Here is a 24136-nt window from a genome sequence, read left to right as displayed (position 1 = left end):
GGGGGTGACTTGTCAAGGAGAGCCTGCGTGAGCCTTCTCGGAGCCGGGACGCTTGGAGGGATTGGGGCACGGGCAGAATTTCAGGGGACAGGGAGCCCTTTCGTGGCCATGGCAGGAAAACTGAGGGTGGCAGGCATGGCCAGGCCTAATCTGATCAATTTCAGACCTTTTCCTTCCACAACCATCAGTGCGCTTAACCATTTTTAGGTCACATATTCCTCCAGGAATCTGATGAAAGTCTAAGTCTACCTTTCCTAGAAAAATACACAAACTTACGAAATGGTACAGGCAATGTCAGGACTTGCAAGACATCGGAAAGCCTAAGGATGGGCCTGAGGTTCAGGATGCTTGTATTGGAAAAAAAAAGGAGATGAGGCTCTACACCTCTAATGCCTGGATCTAAAAGGCCTGGGTGCATCATTGAGGAGACAGGGCTTTCGTGCTCTGAGTGCAGCTTCAGTCCAAGTGCCCAGTGGGACAGGAAGTGGCAGTGCCCAGAGAGGGCACAGGGTCTGGACCTCACCACCCATAGCACTGCGACACTGGGCAGGCTATAGCACCTCTTTCCCCTGACCTGTAACCTGGAGGTAAAGAGGGCTGGGAGGATGAAATGAGATGGTTCTCATAAAGACATAGTGACAAGCCTGGCACACTGGGGTCATTGTTGCCCTCAGACGGACAGGCTGAAGCTGACCTGCCACATCTTTACCTTTTGTCTGGAGTTTTCCTGGCTTGGCAGAGGGGGCTGACCAAGCCCTGCCCCCCACCCCACCCCCCCAGGCTGGCAGGGATGCAACAGCTCCTGTTCTGTTGGGATAAGCAACGAAGGTGCCTGCAGGGCCCATCCTTCAATTGGTGACCCAAGGTCCCTGTCAGCCGGGACACTGCTGTTACCACCCAGAAACCGAGCCCCCGTTCTAGGAGCCCGCTTCAGATCACTGGCACGGTGACTGCCTGAGGCAGCTGGGCTGGCCCTCCAAGGGGACATGGGGGTCTTTGGACCTCCTTCTGAAGGGCCCTGGCTGCCCAGCTGGAGAGGAGGGCACGTGCCTCTCGAGGGCTTCCTGGCACCCTGCCCAGTGAGGCCTGGCTCCTGACTGCAGGCCTTTGAGCAGCTCGTGGTGGGGCTGGCAGTTCCTCCCCCGCCTGGTGGGCAGCCAGTTGAGGGGGCGTGGGCTGGAACCAGGGCCCTGGGGCCTCTTGATGCCGCTGGACGAAGGTCGCACTGCAGCATATGATTCACATAAGCCAGGAACTTGATTCCAGTTTCCCTGGAGGGTTGAGGTGGGGCTGTCTCTTGGGACCCGGAGACTAGCTCACTCCCTCCTCCCTTGACCCCAATCCTCCTTCCTCCCATGGGAGAGAGAAATGGAAGCCCAGACCTTAGGAGCACAGAAGCTTGTTTGGAGGCAGAAGGCAGGCTGCAGCGACGCCAGCTGCAGGGTCAGAGTGGGCCCGGGCAGTGGGACCAGAGCTCCCCTGCAGACTCAGCCTTCTCGAAGACCAAGATCAGGGGAAAGGGTTGGGTTCCAAGAGGTGGAGAAGGAGGGTGCCTCCACCAGCCTTTGACATGCTCTGGGCTTTGGATCCCACTCCCAGGAGAGGTTAGTTAGAGAGGCAGAATTGCCCTGCAGCCTGTGTAATCACTGGGCTGCACAGAAAGAGGCTCGGAAGGGGATTTTACTTGAGAAAGGGGTGGGGGAGGAGGGAGGGAGGCTGGAGAGCTTGCAACCCACTCTTTCCTCTCTAGAAACAGGGGTCTGAAACTGACTCAAGGGCGGTGGTGGGGCTAGGGGAGGGGCTGCAGGCGCGAGCAAGTTTGCCCGAAGGAGGGGGGAGAGCTAGCTCCAGAGCCCCCAACCCCTCTTACCTCCACGGCTTTGTATCATGAATGGGGCTTAGGCTGGGCTGATCAGTGGGGGACACTGGGGACCAGAGGCAGCTCCCTGCGCTGGGGGGTGGAGTGTGTGTGGGGGGCCCAGGGTCCTGGGTGCTTAGGTTCTCTCTTGCGACACAAGCTCTAACATCTGCAAAATGTGCTTAGCAATCCCGCCCTTCCCTGGCAGAGCTGTGAGAAGGATCGATGGTGTAATATTGGAGAGGGAGAAAACACATGGGCATCGATGTACTCCCCCCACCAAAGACCGGTATTGTGCTTTTATTTTGCTTCTAATAACCTCTCACCTTCACAACACTTTGGGGCCGGTGTGGCACTTCTCCACCCATTAGCTCTGAGGGAGGCAGAGAACTTACTCGCCCATCTTACAGATGAGGAGACTGAGGCTTGAGAAGGTGGAATGACGGGCTCAGCGGACTGGTGGCAGCTCTCAGGCTTGGGTGTGGGTCTCCAGCACCCTGCGTGTGGGGGGAGGGTTGATGAGAGGGGCCGCTTCTGGTGCCCTGTCTGGGGAACACTTCCAGGGAAGAGGAGTGTGGCCTTGTGGGTGAGGGAAGTCTGAACTGTCACTTATTGTCCAGTCATGATTCTACTTCTAATTTGAGGCACCACCCTGGGTGGATTCCTTGTCCTTGGTGTAGCTCAGCTTTACCATCTGTGAAATGGGGATCAGAACACTTCTGCAGATGCTGAAATGTGCCGTTAGAGTTGCTACCCTCTTTAGCCTCCGTCTGTGGAAGGCACCCTTGGGAAATTTCAGGCTTCCAGAACACCAGAGCTGGGAGGACCATAGACACTGTCTCTCACAAGCATCGACGGTGGAGCCAACGCCCAGGGAGAGGTGGTTTGCCCAAGGCCACAGGGAGAGGCAGAAGCAGGGTCTGGTAGGGGACCAGATGGTGTGCAGGGGCCAGAGGCCAAGGATGAGAAGTTGGGGGGCAGGTGGGAAGGGGACAGCCTTTCCTCCCTCCTCCTCCGAGCCAGCAGAGCGGAAGGCACGCACATGTTCTGGTGCATGCCGCAGGCCTCCGCCTCCACACAGCCTGAGACACACTGACACTGCCGAGCTTCCCTCCCGCCTGCCCGCCTCCCTGCACAAGTGTGCGGTGACTGCTGCCAGCACCCCTGCAGTCTTGGGCCCCGGTCCTCTCAGTGGGGTGATGACAGAGCCTTGGAATGCAGCGCCTGCATCCTGTTGCTAGTGCACGAACACACACACACACACACACACACACACACACACACGGGTGCATGTGGACGTGCAAGTACACAAACACACTGGCTCCAACAGGGCATCGAGCAAGAGTCTTACCTCCCAGTGCAGGGAGAGCAAGATGATGCTGGCTAGGCTTCTGGGCTGTCTCTCTGTCTCTGTCTCTCTCTCCCTCTGCCCTTGCCTCTCGTCCTTCCCTGTGTCTCTCTGGTCTCTGTTTCTTTCTCTCCGCTTCCCTCTTTTTTGTGCTGGTCCCTTGGCTGTAGTCCACCCCTCCTGCACGCGTGTGGCCCGTGTCACGGTCTCTTCCGAGCCTCTCTCTGGCACAGTAGGAAGCCTCCCTCCCCGGGCCAGCCTGGTGCAGCCCCCTGAGCATGTCCCAGCCTGCTGAGACCCAGCCCAGCCACTAGATCTAGGTCCTCGTGGGGTTTAGCTGCCCACCAAGGCGTCAGGTGGGCCTGTAAGGCCGGTGGGACCTTCTGTGCTGGAAAACGCTGACGGCCTTGGTGTCTTGGCATCACATAAAAGGAGGAACATGTCTGTGACTCTTGCATCCACTCAACAAGTATTTCCTGACAACAGACTCTGTTCCCAGCCCCAGGCTGAGCCCAGCAGATACCACATGCCAGACTTATGTCATCTCTGTCCCTTTGGGGCTTATGGTTTAGTGAGAATCTGACATTAATTAAATCACTTCAGATATTATTATTTAAATGCAACTGGTTAAGGGCTGTGAGCACAAACATGGGGCTATGAGCTGCAAAGAGACCTCAACTAGTTGGAACGAGGGACGTATCAGGGAAGGCTCCCCTGAGGAGGTGACACTGGGGAGCTGGAAGCTGAATAAGAGTCAGTCAGAGGGAAGAGTGTGGAATAGTGTTCCTCAGAGTGGGAACAGCACAGGCAAAGGCTTTGAGGTGTGTATTTTGATGGAGCATGTCAGCCCCCGGGAGGTTGGTGGCCCTACTCTTCTTAGGCCTGCTCAACTTGCCTCCAACTTTTGGATGCCTGGGTACTAAAAGGAGTATTAAAAACCTATAGAATGTCTAGAAGAGGGGGCCTAGGCAGGGTGGCCAAGGTCTGGAAGCCAAATCAAGTGAGAGAGGACTAAGAAGCTGGGGGAATTTAGCAGGGAGAAAAGACCCCTCGGGGGTGTGTCCTCTCCCCTCATCTCTGCAGGGACATCATGGGGCCCCAGAGATGAGACAAGGCTGCTCTGTATGGCCCTGGAGGGCAGAGCAGGACCAAATGTGTAGAGTAACAAGGAGGTGAATTTCAGCTCAACGTAAGGAAGAACTTTCCAATGGTCAGAACTGCCCTTCTACCGCCCAGACGGACATGGCCTTGGGAGATAGTGAACACTCTGCTAGCAGAGATATGCATGCACTTCCACAGCCCTCTTCTCACCCCGTGCCTCCAGTTCCCTCCTGCCCTGCATCCCTGTCCTCGCCTGGTGAGATGCTTTGCTGCAAGCACGAAATGGGAGACGGTTTAGGGGCCAGAATAGCCTCAGTTCTGCACAGAATACCAAAATGAAGAGTGCTCCCTTGTCTTAGGGACAGGGAAATAAGGCCCAGAGAGGGTCAGGGCCTTGCCTGAGGTCACACAAGCCAGTGACACATGAGGTTTGGGCGCTCCAGCCTCCTTCCAGTCCAGTGCTTGCCTTTTTACCCCTTGGAGCCTCTCTCTCTGAAGCTCTGAAAGTCTTTGCTGTGTACGTGTCGATGGAGCCAGGCCAGGAGGCCCTTGGAGCCAGGGGAGAAGGCAGACCCTCAGCCTTTTTCCTGCTTTGCCTGCTCTGATCCTGTCACCAAGCTCTGTGGATGTATATATATTTTTTATACAGCAGGTTCTTATTAGTTATCCATTTTATACATATTAGTGTATATATGTCAATCCCAATCTCCCAGTTCATCACACCATCACCTGTGGATATATTTTTTATTTTCCTTTTTGTAACCCATTCAAGAAAACCCAGGCATAGCCCAAACAAGGAATATGTTGGAACTTCTGTTGGTTCAATGTTCCCTGCAGCAAAGAGACTCTTCTGGTTCCCAGGCCTTCCGTGTCCCCCACAAGACTTCTGCTGGGTTGGCGCACGGCAGGCCTGTGGGGGGTGTGCAGGATATAGCTCAAAGACACTGTGTCCCTGCAGGATCTTTTGGAGTCTGGAAGTGGGCGGCTGCAGCGGCTTGGGGAGGAATGTGTGGTTTCAGAAAAAGGTCCTAGGATTTTCTGGCTCTCACATGCTAGTTTGCGGAGTTTGGGGCAGAGCTGCCATGCTGAGCTGGGGAGAAGAGAGAGAAAACCAAGTGGAAGGGGTCCTGAGCTGCCAGCCCCTACCATCTCAGCTTTATTTGCCGTCTGGTGACCTGCATAGCTGTGTTTTGTTTGTTTGTTATTAAGAAATGATACTATTGCTTCAAACGGAAAAAATAAAGAGGGGGCTTAAAAATGATCAACAGTTGATTTCACAGATGGGTAAACTGAGGCCCGCCCAAAAGTGAAGGGAATTGCTTAAAGTATGTAGAGGTGGGTGTTATGGAAACCAAGATGTTCCTTTCGTTTCTGGACAAATCTGATCGCAGATTTTTAACTGTTTGAGGAATCTAGGAGCCCTCAGAGGATCTCATATGAGCCACAGTCACCCCTGAAAACACACACTCACTCCAACTCACAGAATGTTGTATATTATTTCCCACAGATCCCCCCACCCTAACACCCATCTGTGGACCCCAGGTTAGGGCCCTCTGATCCGAGAGTATGGGGTATTGGAAAGAGCAAAAGACGATGAGTCAGGAGTTCTGGGTTCAAGGTCTTGGCCTCAGTTTCTTTATCTGTAGAATGGGGAGAGAATGGACCTCAATGGAAAGATACTATTGCAGCTTCTGATGTAGCCACATGTGGCCCACACTCTGACCCCTGGGGTGGAGCTGCTCCGGTGGCCAACCCCAGCTCTGTCCCTTCCCCCAGACATTCAAACCCCATCTGCTCTGGGTTCCATGCCCCCAGGGCTTGCTCTTTGCCAAGTGATCAGATCAGCTAACCTGGGCTGTAAGTTACTGACCACCAAGAGGTATTAGAAGCTAATCCTCTCACAGATAACAGGTCTGTATACATTTGAGCAGGAACGTTCCTTTTTTTTTTTTTTTTTTTTTTTTGTCATGTGATGCACCATGTGGCATGCGGGATCTTAGTTCCCCAACCAGGGATTGAACCTGTGCACCCTGCATTAGGAGCACAGAGTCTTACTACTGGACCGCCAGGGAAGTCCCGAGCAGGAACTTTCTGAAATCACCCCAGCTTTTCTCAGAGAGGTAGAATGTTTAGGTATATTAACCCAGAGTGGGGAGATTTGCGGGGAGGAGACTGGACTTTGATTAAGAGGTGCCTATCACATAACATCCAGGCAAGATGGTGAGTAGGTAGAAATTTGGGACTAGCATTCTGAAGAGAGGACGGGCAGTATAGAAGCAGATTTCAGTGATAGTCAGTGGCTTTCATCATTTTTGGGGGTACGGGTGTCAGAGCATCCTTTGTGAAGCTAATGAAAAATATGCATCCTCTGCCCAGAACAATGCACAGACACAGAATAATTTTGTTAAAATTTTAGGTGTGTTCATGAACGCCCAGAGCCTCCCCAGAGATCCCAGCTAATGGTCCTGGGTAGAAGGGATGGAGGGGGAAGAGGTAAGAATGGGTGGAGAGAGAGCAGGGAGCATCGATGCTGTGGGAAGGAGGGATGAAGAAGTGAAAGCACTGTCAGCAAGTGGGGGGCGGGGGTTCCGGGGAGAGTGTGGCAACCCAGAAACAAGAGGAAAGCTAGGTCTCAAAGCTGGGTGGTCAGTGGGGCAATCAAGGCAGATCAGACCTCGTGGGGGCTGGCGGGGCTGGCGGGGGGCTGGGGGGACGGGGGGGACGGGCCTGGCACAACTTTTCTTCCAGGGAGCCTGGGGGTGGGAACCAGATTGTGGTGGGTTCATGGAGTGTGGGAGGTGGGAAGAGGAGGCGGTGGATGTCGGACACTTGTTCTGGAAGTTTGGCAGCAACGAAGGGAGGAAGGAAGTGGCCCAGGTTGCTGGGTCGAGAGAAACGCTCTTGCTTTTTATTCAACTTTTTAAGTTTGGGAGAAGGAAGGTTGTTTATTTTTGCAGAATGAGGGAGACCTGGGTGTGTTTGAGGAAGCAGCCGATGAAGGGAAGACCCTAGAGATTGTCAGGACTCCTGCTAATCAGACCCCCAAGGAGGGGAGAGTGGTGAGAGGGTTTGGTGACTGAGGCCCCGTTAGCAGTGTCCCTGTCTGCTGACACCCACAGGCATATGCCCTGGGCTCTGGGAGGCTCCGGCGTAAAGGAGGGGAGGGTTCCTTTAGGGGAAGTTGGCAGTAACCAGTCTTGGGTATCAAGAACCTCTTCTTATCACTACGTAGCAGAGACTTCTCACAGCTGGCCCAGGAGGAAGTGGGGCTGGGGCTCCTCATCTCCATTTCTCAAGTGGAAGGATAAGCAGGCTGGCAGCCAAGGACCCAGGTCTTCTGAGTCCCCATCTAAGGTTCCTGGTGCCGCCTCTGCTGCCATGTCAGCATTCTGGGGTGTTTTAGGCCAGAGAGGGTGATGAACCTGCTGTGGGTGGCAGCCGGCAACTCCCAGGACGCGCTGCCTGCCAGGCAGCTGAGAAGCAATCCCACAGTGTGAATCCTGCTTTTCACGGCCCATTAGCACGTTCGCACGTTCTCAGCCGCACCGGACTGCTATCACGGCGCCCTCCCCACCCGTCAGTCAGAGAACCAGGTGCGGCCTCCCTGCCTGCTCATACCCAGGGGCAGGCTGCTGGGCCCTGGGGAGCACCCCACCCCCTCACCATGGCCTCCCCACACCTGTCCTGGCTTCCTTCTTCCCCGAGCTTGGCAGACAAGGTCCATTTTGCCTCTGAGGATGCTGGCTGTTCTCATCACTTCGGAGATCATGATGCCTATACAAGGTGTTGTTTCTTGAGCATTTACTACACTCCGGGGACTGGGCTAAACCCACTGCATACATTACTCTCTCACTGGATCCTTGAAACAGCTGCTCAGGGTGGGTACTATTCTTACCTACATTTTACAAGGGAGGAAATAGTCTTACCAAGGTTAAATAACTTGCTGGTAAGAGGCTGAACCACGATTTGAACTCTGGTTTGCCTGGTTCAGGAACGCCTGTTCTGATCCACATAAAACCTCACTATCCAATATGGTGTTCACTAGCCACTTATAATGATTTAAATGAAATAAAATTAAAAATTCAGTCCTTCAATCCTACTAGCCACACTTCAAGTGCTCTATAGCCATACGAGGCTTGTGCCTGTCACAATGGACAACACAGAATATTTCCATCATCATAGAAAGTTCTGTTGGACAGCTCGGTACAGAATATTGAAGGTGGAAAGGCCTCTGTACTTTTTAGCCCCAAGCCCACCCCACCCCCAGGTCGCAGACGAAGAAATTGACGCCCACTCTGGGCCAGACCCCTGCCCAAGACCTCCCAGCAGGGCTGAGAGCTGAGGCCTTTTCCCTCCACTGTCTATCTCACACACACACCCCTCCCTGCCCACATTCTGTGACCCTCTCCTAACATGGGTACTTACCCAGGGTGACGCACGTGTGCTTTGTCACACCCAGAGCCTCTTGGCATCACATACACAAGGGCACTGATGGGCTGCTGACACACACCTGCGGGCAGACACACCCCCTGAACCCTATTCACCCAGGAACGCTGTCACAGGCACTCCCAGTACCTCCCATGGACATCCCCCACTCACGTAGGGCCCTCACATGCAGGCCTCATCCCTTCCTCTTGGGACCCCTGGTCACTCCCTCCCACCCTGCCCTCCCCACCATGGCCTCCTCCCCTCTTCCGCCCTGTCCTGTTTCCAGGCTCCTACCCACCCACCCACTGGCCACCTGCTCAGCTCAGGGCCGTGGGAGGAGTGGGCTGGCTCTTCCTTTTGCCAAGGCTGCTGGGCTGTGGCCACTGGCTCACGCGGGACGAGAATGCAGAAACATGCCTTTTTTAAACAAAAGATAAAAAGGAGAGGAAGTTAGGGCTGCGAGCTTGCTGCCCGCACTCTCATTTTTGCTGCAGATTCTCCTCTGCCCCTCCTCTCCCTGATCCCCAGCACCAGGGCAGGCAAGGAGGAACCTTTCCACTTGTGGATGGAGACCTGAGGCTGCGTAGGTAGAAAGAGGGGCTCCTTGGCCCAGACCCTTTCCTCGCCCCATTCAGGGATTTGTGTACCTGGCACTGTGCCCAGTGTTTTGCATGTGTTACCTCCCTTAATCTCCCCAACAAACCCAGGAGGGAGATATTATTATTGCCCCCATTTTATAGGAGGAAACAGAGAGTTGAAGGGCCAAATTCAATATCACACAGTCGGGGGTCAGTCACGATCGGATCACAGGGCTTTGTGAGCCCAGAGCCCCTGCTTTTTAGGGTCACACTCTCTTGCCTTTGGTGGAGTCAGAAGAACAAGGGCAGGTGACCTGGATTCTCTTCACAGCCTCGAGAGGATTATGCCTGCTCCCTTGAGGCTTCAGTTTCCTGATCTGTGACATAGGGGATCATAATTCCAACTTCACAGGGTTGCTGTGAGGGCCAAGGAGCTTAGTGGTGAACGTGCATTTGAAGAGAGGACATCTTCTGGGTATGTGAGAGGCTGGTGTTCTCTGGATCAGTAGCCCTGAACTGGATTTGATAAACTCTTCCCTCTGAGCATCTGCTAAAAGCTATGCATTCTTGCCCCAGAAAAAAATGCATATGCCTACTATGTTCAGAGACACAGGGCTCCTGCAGCTGCTCCGGGCTTGGCCTGGACCCCTAGTTAGAGCCTGGGATTTTCACAAATCTTGGTGCTGTGTTTTGAGGAGGAAGTTCAGCAAGTGTGCCTTCTCTTGTATTATAGACATGGCTCTTAGGTCCTCAGCTCCTGGGGCAGAGCCCAGGGTCATAGAGCCTCTTGAGCCTCTCCACACGAGCCCCATGTGATGGCCCATCAGTGCTGATTTGTAGGGGGACCAGGCATCTAGCAGGACTTCCCCAGAAGGCGGGCAGGGCAGTGCCAAGCTGGCTGGGAAATAATCACTTGGGCAGCATGTTAACTGAAAATACTGATTTCTGGGCCCGCATCTGAAGGTTCTGATTTGGTAGGTCTGGGAAAGGCCTTGGAATATGTTTTTTTGTTTTTTTAAAATTTATTTTTGGCTGCATTGGGTCTTTGTTGCTGTGCGTGGGCTTTCTCTAGTTGCGGCGAGCGGGGGCTACTCTTCGTTGTGGTGCACAGGCTTCTCATGGCGGTGGCTTCTCTTGTTGCAGAGCATGGGCTCTAGGTGTGCGGGCTTCAGTAGTTGTGGCATGCGGGCTCAGTAGCTGTGGCTTGTGGGCTCTACAGTGCAGGCTCGGTAGTTGTGGCGCACGGGCTTAGCTGCTCCGCGGCATGTGGGATCTTCCCGGACCAGGGCTCGAACCCGTGTCCCCTGCATTGGCAGGCGGATTCTTAACCACTGTGCCACCAGGGAAGCCTGGAATATGTATTATTAAAAGATTCCCGGACTTCCCTGATGGCACAATTAAAAAAAAGAGTAGCCCCTGATCGCTGCAACTAGAGAAAGCCCGCGCACAGCCACAAAGACCCAATGCAGCCAAGAAAAAAAAAAAAGAAGATTCCCAAGGCATTCTGAAACAGCCAGTTTGATAACCATTGATCTAATGTCTTTATCTAGAATGGAGTTTTGTTTCTCTAGTAGAGAAATTATATTTCTCCCTCCCTCCCTCACATCCTCCCTTTCTGCCTCACTCTATGCATCCATCCCTCCATCCAAGTTAATTAAACTCCAGCTCTGGCCCAAGCATGAGCTAGATGCTGGTGAGTGAGACAAGCCCTCCTTCCCTGCTCCTCCTCTCCCTGGAGTTCGCAAAACGTTTCCCAGAAGTGGCCCCTTGAAACATTCTCTCTCCTCGGGCTTCTGAGAATCATGGCCTCCCACTGGGCAGAAACCTCCCTGTTTGGGTGTGGTGGGCACCTTTGAGAGACCAGCGTGCGCACCTTCCTCAGATGCCTGTTCCTATTCCTAACACCCCAGACTGAAATCTTCTCCCCGTCTCATTTCAGTCCCTCTCACATAAATCTGCCTCCTGTTCCTATACTAACATTTATGGAGGCCCTGTTTGTAGGTAGCATTGGGTACCTGGGCATGGGTGTGGAGAACATTCCAGTCCTGGCCCTCAGGAACCCTCCGTCTGGTGGACAGACAAGCTGAACGAGCAAGCACAGTCCTAGGCTAGATGGGGAGGTGTGGGGTGCTCTGGGAGCACAAAAAATGGAACATGTCACCAGGAGGCTTCTCAGGGAGGGACACCCGGTCTCCTGCTCTCTCCAGGTGGAGGACAGGCAGGGCTGCACACCCCACGGACGGTCTGTTGCTGTGCCCATGAATTCCGGCCTTCCTCAGCTTTCCTATGAGGTCATATTTCCTGGTCTCTAGCCCTCCTCCCAGATCTTCCTTCCTCATCCTTCGCCACAGTTTCCCACCCGTTCCCTTCATGCTGCCCGGACACGAAGAAGCCAGTGACACAACGCCCAGAGGTGTGTGTAGAGCAGGCATCTCCGCCAGCCTGCGGGCTTCCTTGGTGCCTGCCAGCACCCGCCCCTGCTCCCATCAGCCTCATTTTTGTGGCTTGGACCTGCCTGTGTGCTTAGGAGAGGGGATCAAAGTTTGGAGGATATGGTGGGGTGAGGCCATTTCAGGAAACTGGGCATTCAGGCAAGCAATCGGCAGGCTCCCTGGGTGGAAGAGAAGCCAAAAACCTGGGGGAGCAAATATCTGAGTTCTAGACATGGCATGGCCTGTAGCTAGCTGTGTGACCTTGAGCAATCAATCTACCCTGAGCTACACTGAAGCTCAAAATCTTGGGCTCCGCCTCAGACTTAAGGAATCAGCACCTGCCTTTTAAACAAGATGCCTGGGTAATACATTAAAACTGGGGAAGGCTGCCCAGGAGACTTGCTTCTTGCCATTAGCCTGTGGTTAAGGTGGTAATGGTGGTGACCACAGGTAGTGTCTGGCACCTTAGGGGCCTCCTCTGTGATGTGAAGGGGTTGGACCCGATGACCTTTGTGGTAGAGGGTATAACATGGCACCTAGATGACAGATCTAGCCCTCAAACTAGTTTTGTTTGGCAAAATACTATGTTTAAATTTTTTGGAATAAGGTACCAGTATTTAAAAATTGGGAGACGTCACGAAGATATCCAGACTTCCAGTTTTTCTCGAAAAATCAAACAATCTGGGAAATGGGCCACATTCCACATGGCAACAATGTCTCCTATGAGCAGTGAAACCCACAGCCCTTGCTCCAAGTTCTCCCAGCCACAAATACTTTGAAGATAAAAACCCAGGAGTCTCTGAAAACATGAAAAACTGCTCAGCTTCGCTCTTGATATGAGAATTCCAAATCAAATCTACACTGAGTCACCACGTTCCACCTCTCACTAGCAAAGATATGAAAGTTTGATAACACATTGTGTTGACAAGGGTGGAGGAAAATGGTCCCCTCACATACTAGTACGAAAGTACGTTTGTACACCTCTAAGATGGATCATCTCTCATTATCTATCAGAATTACCAATCAGCACCTACCCTTTGACCAAATAATACCAGTTCTAGAAGTTTAGTCGCAGACACTTGTACACATGGGAAATGTAATTCTAATGCACGCATACAAGGTTAGTCACTGCAGCACTGTTTGTAACAGCTATAGATCGGAAGTAACCTAATTGCCCATCGATAGGGGACTGGCTAGGTAAGTTATCGGACAGCCACATGATTAAATGAGGGACTCTTTTTTTAAAAAAACATTTATTTATTTATTTATTTTAAAATTTTTATTGGAGTAGAGTTGATTTACAATAGGAACTCTTTATGTTATAATACAGAAGGAGGATCTCTAAAAAATTTCTGAAAAAGAGGAGAATGGGTGAAAATTTATATTAACATATTTCCATACAAATGTTAATATAAATGTTTCAGACATTACATGAAATTTCTAAAAATCTTATATTTGTATTTGTATGGAAATATGTTAATATAAATGTTTCAGACATTACATGAAATTTCTAAAAATCTTATATTTGTATTTGTATGGAAATATGTTAATATAAATGTTTCAGACATTACATGAAATTTCTAAAAATCTGATATTTGTATTTGTATGGAAATATGTTAATATAAATGTTTCAGACATTACATGAAATTTCTAAAAATCTTATATGTTCTGGTATAATGTTATAAGTAATAATCCTAGTTATTACTTTAAAATGTATATCTCAGAAATAACTAATTTTCTTGTCAACTGCATTATTATGAACTTTCATCAAATCTTTAACCGTGGTCATTTTTAAGTCTTTTGTCATTTACAGACAGTTCTGGGTGTACTCTGATGATTTTGCAAATATGTTCCTATAAAAGGGTTTCATCTTCAAGAAATTCATGGAAAAGACTCTGACAAGTACAGGTTTCTGGTAACTGACTGTACTGCTGAACTGAATGAATAAGCATTTTCAGAACTCTAATGAAAAACTGATGAACTCATAAAAGTGCTAACAAAATATCAAGATGAAAAAAAATATTAATTACATGGGACTGAGTGAACTGATGAGGATGAGTATAATTTTGTGACTTTCTGTCTGAATTTAAAAAAAAAAAAAAATCCCACAAGAACTCAGAGGCAAAGAATATAGAAATCAATTTTCACTGCAAAGTAAAGGAGCTGTTACAGTGGAGGATTACTGGACTGAATGTCAATATTATGACATAGTATGAGTGTGTTTCATGTTTGGTAATTGCAATCATTGTTGCTTTTGTTGTGGTCATCCATGTACAATGCTTGGTGTTAGTCTATTTATCTCTTGTAAAAATAAAATACAGTGTGTGTGTGTGAAAAAAAAAAAAGAGGAGAATGGGGGCTTCCCTGGTGGCGCAGTGGTTGAGAATCTGCCTGCCAATGCGGGGGACACGGGTTCGAGCCCTGGTCTGGGAAGATCCCACATGCCGCAGAGCAGCTAGGCCCGTGAGCCACAACTACTGAGCCTGCGCGTCTGGAGCCCATGCTCCGCAACAAGAGAGGCCGCGATAGTGAGAGGCCCACGCACCGCGATGAAGAGTGGCCCCCGCTTGCCGCAACTGGAGAAAGCCCTCGCACAGAAACGAAGACCCAACACAGCCAAAAATAAATAAATAAATAAATTAATTAATTTAAAAAAAAAAAAAAGAGGAGAATGCAGAACAGCATGCAAGGTCCAGTATCTAGTATTGGGGAGAGTATCTGTGGAAAGATTCTCTGGTAACACTGGCCATCTCTTGGGAGGGGACTTTGGAGACTAGGGTACAGGGATGGGGAGGACTCTTTTAACTATCTACACTTTTGTATCTTTTGAACTTTGAACCATGTCAATGTGTTACCTACTCAAAGAATAAAAAAACGAAAATTTCCAGGGACCTAGATTCTGTGATTCTAACACTGCATGATTCTAATGTTTTAGAATTTGGTGAACCTAACTTATTACGACTCTACAAGTCTCATGTCTCATGAGGCCAAGCTCCTAATGATTTACTACCAGTGGTTCCCCTGGGTCTCCGGGCCTTCTCCCTCCCTGAATCGGGCCACAGCAGCCCCTACGAGCTCGAGCAACCCTGAACGAGGGCTCCCTCCCAGCACGGTGCAGCTGCATGAACTGTGGTGTCTCTTGGGGACGCAGCCCTTGGGCCCTCCCTCACCCTCTTTGCCTTCTCTGTCCTAGGGGAGCCTTCTCCGTGGTGCGCAGGTGTGTGAAGGTGCTGGCTGGCCAGGAATATGCTGCCAAGATCATCAACACTAAGAAGCTCTCTGCCAGAGGTAGGCGGTGGATCCGTGCCTGGCCTGCCCTCCGGGGCTCTCCTCCCTTCAGCCCTCCCTCTACCCCTTGGGTTAGAACCAGGATCTGGGGCTGTCCGCCTGGATGATGCTGCTGTCAGAGGTGGGGGCTCTTCTTCCTGCGGGTATGATGAGAATAGACACCTCCATATTCCTTCCTTAGAGGGTCTGGGCTGGAGGCCACAGCCTCTCCCACAAGCCAGGCTCTCTGCCCCTCATCCACCCATGCAGGTAAAGACTAAGGTGCCAAGTAGGCCTTCCTTTCCCTGCTTTTCTGCTGCTTGCCTCCATTCTCACCGCCAGATCTCTGCACCTACCTTTCTCTCTGCCTGGATGCTCTTACCTGGCTCCTTACAAGGATAGCTCTTTCTCAACCTTCAGGTCTCAGTTCAATGTCACCTCCTTTGAGAGACTTCCCTGACCCCCAGACCTGAGGGGGACTTCCCCATTTTATATCTCTCATTACTGTTTCCTCTCTTTGTGGCTTTCTACCAACCTGGAGCTATCCTATTTACTGGCTTGGTGCCTTGTTTAATATCTATGTTCCCTCATGACCATAAGCACCAAGAAGGTGGGAGTGAGTCTCATTCCCTATATACGCCCAGCACCTAGGACAGCGCCCGACGCATCCAGGGCGGGGGCTCAACCAGTGTCCCGTGAACTCCAAGTGCATGCACTCTGCTTCACCCAAACCAGTCCACCCTCTGGTCCCTATATACTCCCTTGGACAGTGGCTTCCCAGTCTGGAATCCCCTGGAGAGCTTCAAACACTCCTGATGCCTGGATCCCGCAGGTTGCGATTTAGTTAGTCTGGGCTGTGACTTGGGTTTTGGAAGTGATCCCCAGGTAATTCTAATTTGGACGTGGTCCTAAACCAGTAGCATCAGCATCACCAGGAGATTGTTAGGAATGCAAATTCATGATTCCAGATATGAGGAATCAGAACCGCATTTTAACAAGACACTGGTGATCTGTATGGACGTTAAAACTTGGAACGCCTGCACAGAAACTTTGCTTCTTGCCCTTAGCATGTGGTTAGGGCGGTAATGGTGGTGACCATAGTCAGCGTGTTGGGGAGGATTATCTTCAAAGATCTCCGCTCTGAATGGTGGGTCTGTGCTGCCTTGGAGACCCCCAGTGGGTGGAGGACATTCTGTTGGGTGAGGTGGGTGCAGGTGCGGTCTGTGCAGACCATGGCTTGTGCAGCGTGGAAGACATCGTGTGAGGGGTTGGTGAAGTGTCCAGGTGTTTGCCTGGCATCGTGGCAGCTGTGTCTGGTCCAGGGCCCAGCAGGTGTGGCTTTCACAGAGGCTGGCACAGGATGTTCACATTGTCCCCCACAGGCCTCCCAGCATGTTCCGTTTGGAACGTGTGCTGCTGCCTTTCATCTCTCTGGCTCAGTGTTGCTGGGAGCCCAGTGCTTTCTCCTAGTTACCGAACCCCCCCATAGGCAGACCAGTGTCCTGCAGGGAGAAGAGGCTGCCCTGGGGGTGGGGGTGGTTCTCTGAAGACCAGGGCCTGCCGTGCTACACAGTCCGCATGAACACTGGCGTGGAAGGGCGAGACCTGTGGAAGGTCAAGGGCCAGAGCCGGGGGCAGGGAGCCAGGGCTGGCAGGAAGGCCAGTAGGAGCGCTGCCTCACCCAGTTGCTGGGACTTGCCTTGCCGTTGCTGTGTGACTAGTGGCTGTCTGGTGCCCTCTCTGTGCTTTACATCACTATTGATAAAGGGAGATGTCCCAATCCCTGAGATACAGAGGGGGCGGGACTAGAGCCACGGCTTGGGGTGATAGGTTGGGTTGCCCCCAAAATGAGGGAGGGTCAGAAACCAAGGTCTTGGGACTTCCCTGGAGGTCCAGTGGTTAAGGCAGTCCTGCCTTCCAATGCAGGGGGTGCAGGTTCAATCCCTGGTAGGGGAGCTAAGATCCCACATGCCTTGTGGCCAAAAAAACAAAATATAAAACAGAAGCAATATGGTAACAAATTCAATACAGACTTTAAAAATGGTCCACATCAAAAACATTTTTAAAAAAAAAAAAAAAGAAAGAAACCAAGGTCCTCCCTGGATTCTGGGGAATCTTGGGCCAGTTCACCACATTCTCAGAGCCACAGCCACACATGCGCATGACAGAAAGAGACAGATGCGTATGCCTGGAATGGAAGGAGCATTGCCTATTTTCTGGAAGGTGACTAAGCACTCCAGGGACAGTGTAGACTCTGGGCTGTGCAGTAACTGCCCCCTCTCTGGATTTGAGGAGCCTTTGACCTCCTGGGAGGAAGGCGCTCAGGCCTAGGTGAATGGGAAGGGTGGGAGTGGGAAGGTTCTGAGAGAACCTTCCCAAAGAAGTCTGCCAACTGCCAACGCTTTTCTCCCCGACAGGAGATGAGGGGCAGAGCTTCTTTTAGCAGGTTTCTTTGTTTGCCACTCACCGTGCCTGGGGTGGGGAGTGGTTTGATGCTGAATATTTGGCAACACATTCCAAGCTTCTCCTGCTGGCACTCCCCGGTGACTTTGGCAGTTCCCAGCGGAGGAGGGCATGCCCCCCTGGGGTGTCTCCGTTCACTCCCCAGGGAGCTGTGGCTTCCCCTTCTCCATGGGGTCAGCCTCTTCTATCAAGCGTTTCCCAAACCCGGGAGAGATTTTTTGTGTCTATTTTTAAACTACTCTTTTATATAAAATGCTCATAGTATAAACAATTCGAGGAAGCCATAAAGACATGAAATGAAGGTAAAAATATTTTCCTGTCCCAGTCCCTGACACATCCCTCTGGGGGCCTTTTGAAAAATACAGCTGCCCCAGTTCCACCCCTGAGGGTGTGGGATTCAGTAGGTGAGGCCCAAGCTCTTGCATTTAAAAAGTCCTGTCAGCAGTGACGACAGCCAGTACACGCTCAGCGCCAGCTCCCTGCCAGGGGCTCTGGAAGCTTCCTAGCTATAGCCTCGCCAGGCAGGCACACACAGAATTCATCAATGTTTTAGGGCATGCTGGGCAAGCAGATGTGGCTGGTGCCGCCAGAGGTGACTGGCCCTCATACGGCGACCTCCATTAGCCCCACTGTCCACCTGAGCACTGAGGGGTCACTTCCTCCGCTCCCCGGCCATCAGTCCCAGGACACTGGGTGGGAAGCACGGGGTGAGCTCATTCAGGCTGCCCCTGAGCTTCGGGTCCATGCAAGGGAGCCTTCGAAGAGGCAGTAAGACACATCTTTCTGGTCTTTCTCATCTCCTTCCCCACCCCTGCCAGGCACTCTTGGCCCTCGGGATTATTTCTCCAACCTCCTAGGATCTGGAGGCTTATTGAAGTCCTGTGCGGGGAGGGGACATTTTCTGTTCTGAGACTCAGAGGTCTATTTTCTGCCCTGGTTCCTGTGCCTCTAGCCAGAATCCCGCTGCCCACCTGCCTGCCGGAGCCCAACCTCTCTGCAGGCAGAGCCCTCAGGCTGCCTGACTGCACTTCCCGGGGCTCTGCTTTGCCCCACTCTGCCCTGCTGGTACTGTGTGGCCCCAGGAACCTCCCCCCAGAGTTTCCACCCACCCGCTGCCTGCCGAGCTCTGGGCAGGGCTGGCCCCCTTAACCCCAATATCTTGCCCCCAGGCCTGCCCCAAGGGACAGAGGGAGAAGATTCACAAAGCATTTATCATAATGGGCATTGGGAGCAAGTCTTCCTGGTACCCAGGCAGGAGGCTGCAGACTAGCTTCTCTCAGTCCCCTCACCATCATGGGCCTCTACTGAGCTGGATGGATTAATTTATCAATTATGAGAATAGGAGGCAATATAGTACAGTAATTATGAACATGGGTTGAAATCCCAGCTCTGCCACTTCTTGGCTATGGGAACTTGGACAAGCTGCTGTGTGGCTCTAGGCCCTGGGAACAAGGCAGAGACCAGCAGACAAGGTCTTGCTCTCATTGCACCTGTTTTCTACAGGAGGGAGACAGAAAAGAACATTAAACACACAAGTAAGCTGGGTAAATTTCAGGTAGCAATGAGTGTTACAAAGAAAATAAGACAGGGTAATGGGGAAGTGATGGGGCTGGAGGGACATTCAGAAAAGGCAGCCGGGGAAGCTCTCTGAGGAGGTGACATTGTGCTGGGACATGCCTGAAAAGGAGGCAGCCATGAGAAGACCCAGGAGAAGAGTGTTCCAGGCAGAGGGTGCAGCAGGTGCAAAGGCCCTGAGGTGGGAAGGGGCTTGCAGTGCCTGAGGCCGCAAAGGAGGCCAGTGTGGCTGGAGCTTCAAGGCCAAGATGAGGTCGGACGCAGCACCGAACAGTCTTCCTGGATGTGATAAGGAGTTTGGATTGTATTATAAGTACATTAGGAAGCTGTTGGCAACTTTGAAGTCAGTATCTAATTTATATTTTAATAAGAGGTCCGTGGCTGCCCAGGACTATTGGCTGGGGGTTGGGGGGAGTGTTCAGGAGTAGTTCCTCAGAGCTCTGAGTTGTAATAAGGCTTGATCACCTTGATGAACACCTTGATTTTGATAAAGAGACTGTTCCTTTAGCACGGGGCCTCAGTTTCCCTATCTGCCTAATGGATCAAGGCCTCAGAGGTCAAGAGGAACTCAGTCCCTACGTTTCTTGAGGTTCCCTATATATTAGAAAATGCAAACATTTCAGACAGAGTTACAAAAATTATTGTATAAAGTACATGTTTACATTCAACAAATTAATGATTTTAGCACTGAAATTTACAATGCAGTGTAATTGTACTATGCACAAGATGATCACAAGATTTATAAAAACAATTAGTTCCTAGCTTTTCCAGCAGTGAGGTCTGGTAACCAGGCACATTTTTTTTTAAAAAAATAAATTTATTTATTTATTTATTTTTGGCTGCGTTGGGTCTTCGTTGCTGTGCGCGGGCTTCCTCTAGTTGCGGGGAGCGGGGGCTACTCTTCGTTGCGGTGCACGGGCTTCTCATTGCGGTGGCTTCTCTTGCTGCGGAGCACGGGCTCTAGGCTCTTGGGCTTCAGTAGCTGTGGCTCGCGGGCTCCAGAGCGCAGGCTCAGTAGTTTTGGCGCGCAGACTTAGCTGCTCCACGGCATGTGGGATCTTCCCAGGCCATGGCTCGAACCCGTGTCCCCTGCTTTGGCAGGCGGATTCTTAACCACTGAGCCACCAGGGAAGTCCCCAGGCACACATTTGAAGCTGTGTGACCAGCGTTTTCTTCTTTCAATCCTGTCAGTGTAGCTCTGCTCCCGGGTGACCGTGCATGGAGAAAAACATCAGAATTCTGGATTTAGATCCTTTATCCCTTGAATGTGTAGCCTGGGCCAGGAGGCCCCCAGCCCCCTCTGATAGGCCCTACTTTGAGCTGCCTGGTTTCTGGTTCTGCTGGGGATGGGTGGGTGGGGGACAGGGTTTGGAGATGGGGAGGGTCCAGCCTTCCTCAGCTCAGGGGTGGCCCTTGGCCAGCCCTGGATGGGGATCCCCCTCCTTTGCCTGGGAATCAGCTTTCCTCCCCCTGCCCTGGAGGATATGGAAGGATGCAGAGAGGGAAGAGGAACCGGGGGATGCCCCCGAGCCTGGAGCAGCCTCCCCTCCCCTAGCCTGTAGCCGCCTTTAGCTGGGGAGTGGAGCTTCCACTCTATGGAAGGAGGATTGGTCTTAATTCCTTTGCTGATGGAAAAGCCACATTTCAGTATTGATCTTGGTTTCCGCAGCCCTTGGAGGACGGCTGATGATTCCTCTAATGGAGGGGGAAGGGGAGAGGGGAGCTGGCTGCCTGGAGACAGGGCTAGGACTTTCTCCATCTTCATCATCCTCCCTGGTGCCCACCTGCTTTGGAGGGGCCATTCAGAGACAGGGGTTCTCGTCCTGGCTCCGCCTCTGAGTGTCTGTGTGAGTTCCCTCCTGTGGGCCTCAATTTTCCCATTCAGGAATAGGGGGCAGGTGGAGGAGGTGGTGATGAGTCAGGGTGTGGAGAATGGGACAGCACAGGGTTGTTTTTTGTTGTTGTTTTGTTTTGTTTTTTGCCGTGCCACACGGCTTGCGGGATCTCAGTTCCCTGACCAGGGACTGAACCTGGGCCACGGCAGTGAAGGCCCGGAAGCCTAACCACCAGGCCACCAGGGAACTCCCTGACTTAAGGTTTTAAAGCTTACGCCTGGAGCCTGACTGCCTGAATACAAAGCGTGGCGCCACTGCTCACCACAGTGTGACTTTAGGCCAGATACTTAATCTCTCTGATCCTCTGTTCCCTCCTCTGTAAAGCCAGCACAGTGGTAGCACCACCCTCAGAGGATTGCCATGAGGGCTTGAGATGCATATAAAGTGCTCTACATAATGCCTGGCCCATAGTAAATAGTCTACATTTGCGATGGGCTCCTTTTATATACTGTTTTGCTTTTTAAAATTAAGGCATTCAATACCAAATTGGAGAAAAGCACCAAAAAGGAAATTGCAAAATGCTTAAAATGGGGACAGTGAAGCCCATAGCCCAGGGCTGTTGGGAGGACTGAGTGGGGTCACGGGTGTGATTGCTCTCAGCAGCCTCAGTATCAGAGACCACAGGTGCAGACCCCGAGCAAGGCCTCTCTTCCAGGCGGGCAGGGAAATCCAGGGGATTTGGACAAAAGTCCTGAGAAGCAGGTGGGAGATCTCTGAGTAAGCCCTGAGGCTGCCATGGCCAAGTTCTACCTGCAGATTCTTTGGGATTCTCTGTGTCCCTGGTCCCAACTCCTCTCACGGGAGGCGGCTTCTGTGAATTAATACGGCCCTTCTCCTGCAGAGAATTCCCACTCCCTTAGAAAGGTTCATTCATTCAATCGTTTGTTCTTTCATTCAGTTATTTCTTGAGCACCTACTATGGGCCAGGCATTTGGGTAGATGCCACAGGCACAACAGAGACCAAGTCCTCGTCCTCAAGGACAGCGATCTCCCTGAGAAAGAATGGGACGTGCTGTCCAGGGGCCCCGAGAGCACAGAGGAGGAGCCCCTACTAGCTGGTATTCAGGGCAGGCTGCCAGGAAAGGGCGACATCGAAGGATGGGTAGGAGTGAATGACGGCTGGTGAAGAACAGGTGGGAGGCTGAGAGGGAGCTTTCCAAGCTGAGAGAACCGCGTGTGCGAAGGCTGCAGAGTGAGAGGGCTGAGCGGCGCGTGCCTGGAGAGGTGAAGTTCAGCAGTTCAGTCCGTCTGGGGTGTAGTGTGAGGGGCAGGGCTGGAGGAGGGGCAGCTGGAGCCTGTTGTGGGAGTGAGGATGTTCCAGGCTGCCTGGAGCTTGGCTCTGATACAGGAAGGAGATGCCCCTCGTTTGAGAGCCCTGAAAGCCAAGGGAGGGGAAGGGACTTCTGCGTCACTGCAAACCCAGCCTCTCTCTCTTTCGCTGCAACCCACTGCCCTCCTGGAGGACCCAGAGGCTCTGCCCGAAAGGCGAGCTTGCCCAGGGCCCAGGTGCTGCCCTGGGAGGTAGAGGTCATTAGAGGCTGTGAGGAGGGAGAGATGGGATGGGTGGAGGTTCCTCCCTCACCTGGACTCACTTGGGCATCTGTGTTTCAGACCACCAGAAGCTGGAGCGCGAAGCCCGCATCTGCCGCCTGCTGAAGCACCCCAACATTGGTGAGCACGGGGGATGGGTGAGGGGTACAGGTGGCCTGGCCCAGCTCCCCTGCCTGCCCTGGTGGGTGTTTGTTGACGAGAGGGGGTAGCTGCTCTCTTCTCGGGGACCGCGGCGATAGAGGTGGGAAAGGGGGTGTCTTGGTTTCCGCACTCCTCAGCGAGCAGCTTGGTTGGGGGCGAAGGTGAAGAAGGGGCCCTTCCTCCCAGCCCACGCTGCCGGCAGCCTCCTTCAGAAAAGCTGTTTCAGGAAAACTCCCCAAGCTCTGAGAGAGATGAAAATAGCCCAAGCTTGGCCTTGACCGGTACAGCCCACTCCCCAAACCTACCCCCATGCTGAGTCAGCCTGGCGCCATGGCCCTGCCCACCTGCATAGACCTGCAGTGCCGGCCTCTCCGAGACCAGCCCCAAGGCGGCCCCTGCCCAGGGTGGACTGAACGCAGCCTGCATGGAGCGGCTGAGCCCAGGGCGGGCAGGATGGCACTGAAAGAGCACATCGCTACCTGACCTCCCCTCCCCCACCCCTGCACAACTACTGGGGGGCTGCGTCCCAGCCTGGCAGGGTTCTGAGTCATGGAGGGGAGGGAGTGCAGATTCTAGAGATAGTTCTGTCAGGGAACGGCTGTGTGACTTTGGGCAGGAGCACTACCCTCTCTGAGCCACGTCTCCCATCTTCACAAGGAGGGGACTGTCTGGACCAGCTGGGCATCTTGTTAAAAGGTAGATTCTAGTTGAGTGGGTGTGGATGGGGCCTGAGGTTTTGCATTCCTAACACACTGCAAGGTGATGCCACGGCTGCTGGCTCACCAACCACACTTGAGGAACAAGGTCTAGGTGCTCTGTAAGGAACATTCCAGCTCTGACAGCTACCAAGCCTTCTCCCTCAGGAGGGAAGCATCTGTCTATGTCCAGGGCCCCAAGGGTTAACTTCCCTGCTGAAGAGAAGCATCTCCATCTGCTATTTATACCCAGAAGGCACCTCCCCTTCCCAGTGCCTGGGAAAAGGAGCAGAGCTGTACACACAGCAGCTAGAGGTTCCAGGGCTAGAATCGGAGAAGGGGTGGCAAGGCGGCTGGCGGGGAGCAACCCTGGTTGGATCCTGGCCCCTGACCTGTTTATGACCGCGGGCAGCTCCTACCGTCTCTGGGCCTCCAACTCCTCAACTGTACAATGGAGGGGGTCATGAGTGGTCTCCAACTATAAAATCCCATGGTGCTTAGAAAGGCCATCAGTCCTGGAGGAAGGAGGTGGGGAGTGTGTGTGTGTGTGTGTGTCGCTGCACAATTGCAGCTGTCTCAGGTCAACGCTGCCTCCTCCTTCTCCCGCTCATTCCCAGCTCTAAAGGGGAGGAGTAAGTTATGGGCTCTGGGGCTGACAGACTGCAGCTCAAATCCTGGGTTTGCTGCTTAATTGCTGTGTGATCCATGACATGTTGTTTAACTGCTCTGAAGCTCAATTTTCTCATCTGGAAAATGGAAATGATACATACCTTGTAGGATTATGATGATCACATAAAGCATAGT

The 24136-nt window shown here is 52.3% G+C and overlaps 1 protein-coding gene across 3 annotated transcripts in view; it reads left to right on the top strand.

Annotated features, from left to right (window-relative positions):
- CAMK2A (calcium/calmodulin dependent protein kinase II alpha) overlaps positions 1–24136 on the top strand; it is a 65926-nt gene that overhangs the window by 2269 nt on the left and 39521 nt on the right. For all 3 annotated transcript variants that reach the window (XM_036847236.1, XM_036847235.1, XM_036847237.1), the window contains exons 2-3: positions 14939–15033; positions 22557–22616. In XM_036847236.1, the coding sequence (XP_036703131.1) occupies positions 14939–15033; positions 22557–22616 (155 nt within the window). The remainder of the gene's footprint in view (positions 1–14938; positions 15034–22556; positions 22617–24136) is intronic.

This window comes from Balaenoptera musculus, chromosome 3 (genome assembly GCF_009873245.2).
Source record: "Balaenoptera musculus isolate JJ_BM4_2016_0621 chromosome 3, mBalMus1.pri.v3, whole genome shotgun sequence".
In the NCBI taxonomy this organism is placed as follows: domain Eukaryota; kingdom Metazoa; phylum Chordata; class Mammalia; order Artiodactyla; family Balaenopteridae; genus Balaenoptera; species Balaenoptera musculus.
This window is presented reverse-complemented; position numbering and strand designations above follow the sequence as displayed.